Here is a 4714-nt window from a genome sequence, read left to right as displayed (position 1 = left end):
GGATCGAATTGGGGGAGGAAAAAACATCTGCAATGTAAAGGGGACGATTATTAGCCGTTAAAGATCGATTTGAAAGTCTTTACGCGAAGGTAAAGGATGGGAGAAATGGAGCTTATGTAGCAACGCTTTTAGGATTATGGTTCTTTAAGATTCTAGCAAACGGTTCAAAGTAAACTCCTGGGTAGTTCAGTGTGTGTTAAACGGTTTAATCATTAATTCATATGTAGCTACGTTTGCATTTTAAAAGCACTTCAATCTTGCGAGCTCCCTTTCGTTAGTTATTCGGATTGTTTTCCCCCGGTCTTCATTTTCAGCATCATTTGGAGCTCCTTGTCGCTCAGGGACGTCATCCGTTTGGAACTGGACTTTGTTTCGATGTTCTGATTGTTGTTTAATAGTGCCAAGATGTTGTAGATGCCATAACAGGCTACGGGGTGCCATTCTTTCATCGCGCACGGTTCTAAACGAAGTTGCTTTACTTTTTTGGCCGTCATGGTTAAAGTTCAACTGATAGAGTCATGTCAAAATTTCTCCGGTGGCTCTTGGGATACTATTATTGAAATCGTGACTAACGTTTTGTTAGATAAATCCTTGCAAAATCGATCATTTTTATCAAATTTTATGGCAAATGTTAATACTAGAGATGGGTTCTGCGGATCGCACCCACGGTTCCGCTCCGGTTCCGGCAATTATGATTCCGATTCCGATTCCAGAGAGAAGGAATCGCTAGTTCCACCGGAATCGTCCGGAATCGTCTGGAATCGTCGGAATCTTCCGGAATCGTCGGAATCGTCCGGAATTGTCCGGAATCGTCTGAAATCGTCTGGTATCGTGCGGAATCGTGCGGAATCGTCGTAATCGTCCGGAATCGTCGGAACAGTCGGAATTGACCGGAATTGGCTGGAATGGCCCGGAATCGACCGGAATCGTGCGGAATCGTAGTCAATCGATAGTAGTGAATAGTAGAGCCGATTCCGGTCGATTCCGACTGTTCCGACGATTCCAGACGATTCAAGTTCACGTTCCGGCCGCCGCGCATATGTCAATGCTGTATGTCGTACATTTAAGCCAGGATTGTCGCGCACTGAGTTCCTCAATATCGTTTGATATGGACGCTAGCATCTGGTGTTACTGTTTGTATCTATTTGTATTAGGTTATGCACTAAATAAATGACATGAAATGAAATGGAATTCCGACGATTCCAGACGATTCCGGGCGATTCCGGGTGATTCCGGACGATTCCAGGCGATTACGGGCGATTCCGGGTGATTCCGGACGATTCCAGGCGATTCCGGGCGATTCCTAGCGATTCCGGGCGATTCCGGGCGATTCCCGTCGATTCCAGACGATTCCGGAAGGTTCCAACGACTCCGCACGATTCCGACGATTCCAGACGATTCCGGACGATTCCAGGCGGTTCCGGCTTGCCGGATTGAACCTACCCTTCGGAACTGGGTCCGAAATTTGTTGGAATCGTCCGGACCCAGTTCCGCTTTTTTGTGCGTTTTGCCCAACTCTAGTTAATACCATCGATTGTAACATGACGGACAAACGATGTTATGTTTAAAGTATAAATATGAGTTCAGCGTACATATTACATAGAACATTGGTTATACATCCTTTAGAATGTTTACTAAACACATTTTTGCTAGTAACTCTATTTTGTTCAGTTTAAATTTTATTCTAGTTTTCGATTACTAATTTGTGATGGTAAAAGAGGCCAATACAAAAATATATAATAGCGAGTAAAAAATTATTATAATTTAAAAAACATACAAACGATTTCCAATCGACTCTGCTACCTGCATCGCACACACGTAACTTACGCCAAATACAAACCACATGAACTTCGCTAAAAAGCCGCAGTGGTACTGCAGGAAATGCTCTGTTTACGGTCGTTCTTTTAAAAGCATGTATGCATTGTTTATGCTGTCGAGGCGCTTGTTCAAACAAACAGCGCAACTTGTACGGCGCTTCTCTAGACAAAAGCTTGCGTGCGGTCGCAGCTGAAAACAGAAACACAAAATATTTAAAGCATTACAACAGAAATACCTGGATTTCTTTCTGTTTATTTGCTGCATACTGCAAATTCAAAACTGCACCAAATATTTCAGATAACGAGCTGGGTCGCACCTGTAAATGGAAGGTGTATTTGTTACGCAAAAGGAACATAGTTGCATACGTGCCATTATTATCGTACTGCTTTGATTTTACGGAATTCTTGATGTGAGAATTTATACATAAATACCGCCGCCAGATGGTGACACAATTAAGTCAACCTTTACCACTACGAGGACAACACACGATGGCAACGGTCAATCTCTACTACCTCGGGTTAGTATGCTTGCTAGCTGTCACTGCAACTGCGGCATCGCAATGCTTCCGTGACGCCGGCCAGCTGAAGCGTGTGGTTCAAGCACAGGAGGAGTGCGTCCGATATCTGCGCATCCCTTGCGCCCGCCTAGCCGTCTACAACAAGTTCATCTACCCGAACGATGCCGAAACGCAGTGCATGGTGCGCTGCATGGGCCTCAACCTGGGCTGGTGGAACGATACGCACGGCGTGCAGGAGGCATCAATGCGCAGCTTCTTCCATCCGGACCCGAACGACTGCGACTACGAGCGGCGTACTTACCGCTGCCTGCACTCCCAGCGTCTCGACAGACCAGCACCGCACGACGAGGCGTGCGAACGTGCGTATGAGTCCTTCCGGTGTTACTACGAGCATTATGGCAATCTCGTCGTAACGCCTCAGTTTGTTCGACTCAACGCGCTTCAACAGCTCGATGTGCTGCTGCAGTGTGCCGATATGCTGCAGTATCCCATGCCGGACCGTTCGTTCTCGTGCGCCAAAACGCATGTAGCAGGTGCGGAAGGTGATTTCGACTGTGTGTTGCGTTGCTATATGCTGAGAACGGGATTGTACAGCGAGCAGTATGGACCCAATCTGGACCGAATTTACGTACAGTGCAATAACTACGCGAACGAGACAGTGTTCCGCGAAACTACCGATGCCTGTTACCAAAGGCTGCGGTCAGACTGTCAGGACGAATGTACGCTGATCGCTCGCTATGTACGCGAATGTTTTCCAGCTGGAGGTATTATATTTTTAAATTCTTTATGGTAAATTCGATAACCCATCGACCGTGAAAACCCAATATCCAAACCAAGGTTGTACATTTGAAGCTGAAATGACAGTGGACAGTTACACAACATTGTATTAGATGGTTTTATTAGATGGAAAATAACAATATGGATTAAACCTTTATCGCTGGCCTTAGAACAAATAAATGAAATACATAATTAACTACAATCAATTGAATTTTGAATACAAATGAATAGAAATCTGAGAAAAGAAAAATGGTTGAAACACCTTCCTTCTGCTATTGAAATAAAAAATCTATCGATATAACAGAGCAAAATTTGCTCAATGATAAGTACTTCAACATGTGTTACCTTCCAATACGGAAAATATGAGGTGAGTCACCCTAGTCACTACGTTTTACATGTTCCGAAAGTTGAGATTAGTTAGATTTCATAAAAGATGTTGTACTGATCATTAAGATAATACCGATCTACTGCAGACTATATTGCATACTTCATTGTTTTTCCATCCTTAACACGATGTAACATTGATTCTGATAAACTTCCTCTCCAATACCAAATGTATGAAATTTTTGTTATTTATACACCATTATTTCACGTCGTATGTGAGCATCAACACAATACAGGTTCGCAGTGGCCGTTCTCATATACCTCCCTTGTATGTATTTAAATATACTAGGCACTCGTAATTAGTAATAAATAGTATAATGAGTTAATTAGTATTTCGTCCACTTGTCTCTAAGTAATTAAACACATCTTAATGTTGTGATTGGGTGAAATCAGAAATAAATGCAAGTTCTCATCTAATAAAGTGTCGAATAAAGTCCAAAAGACATCAAATCTCTTAAACATCTTGTTGGGGGATGGATAATTTATTGAACGAATTATTTTAAATCAATATCGTGCGTAGGGGTTTTCCACAAGTTCTGGAAAATTTGTAAATTGTAGCACCATAACATTATGAAAAAGGATTAGCTCTAAAATGTTCTAACAATTTATCTTGATCTAATCATTTTAAATAATAGTAATACTATATGCTACACGTGTTATACACGGTTTACCAAACATGAGCGTGAGTGGTTTCAACTAAATCAACAAATATGGTTTCCATTACCCTACCATAACCCGCTAGTGGACACAAATAACTGTTATTGAGCCCATTGCTCAACCCCGTTTCACGGTTGCATTGTGCGTTCTTAAGCGTTCTTTGCATCCGACCCCCAGTCGCTCCCGTTCCCTAACCAGACAAAGGGGGCGTAATTGCGCAAAAAAAAAAACACTTCGCTACGCATCCTGCAAACTTCAGCAGCTCCATAGCGCTGCTCGGAAGCAAATGAGATCAATTTTTACGCCCATAAGAGCCAAGGGCATGCTCGTGGCACGGATAGCAAGCAAAGTGCAGCGGCAACAGCAGCGGTTGCGGTAGCAGTAGCTCAGTAGCGCCCTATCTGGCCTCGTGGCTAGACTGTGAACGCCCCAGAGAATGGATGGCGAGCGTGGCTGATAGACCGGGCTCGATTATGGAACAATTGCACGCTCTGCGGCAACCACCGGCCGGAGCAATATGATCGAGCGAGGATCACCTGCCAAGCAGGGTGCGCAAGAACA

General features: G+C 43.7%; 1 protein-coding gene across 1 annotated transcript; it reads left to right on the top strand.

Moving 5' to 3' along the window:
- The first annotated feature begins 2306 nt into the window (after positions 1-2306).
- On the top strand, positions 2307-3128 carry LOC1280990 (general odorant-binding protein 45). The gene has a single exon (XM_320864.2). The coding sequence runs from the start codon at positions 2307-2309 to the stop codon at positions 3126-3128; it is 822 nt and encodes a 273-aa protein (XP_320864.2).
- The last annotated feature ends 1586 nt before the right edge of the window (positions 3129-4714 follow it).

The sequence above is a fragment of the Anopheles gambiae genome, chromosome 3 (genome assembly GCF_943734735.2).
Source record: "Anopheles gambiae chromosome 3, idAnoGambNW_F1_1, whole genome shotgun sequence".
Taxonomy (NCBI): domain Eukaryota; kingdom Metazoa; phylum Arthropoda; class Insecta; order Diptera; family Culicidae; genus Anopheles; species Anopheles gambiae.
The sequence above is the reverse complement of the archived record's forward strand: the minus strand, read 5'-3'. Positions and strand labels throughout refer to the sequence as shown.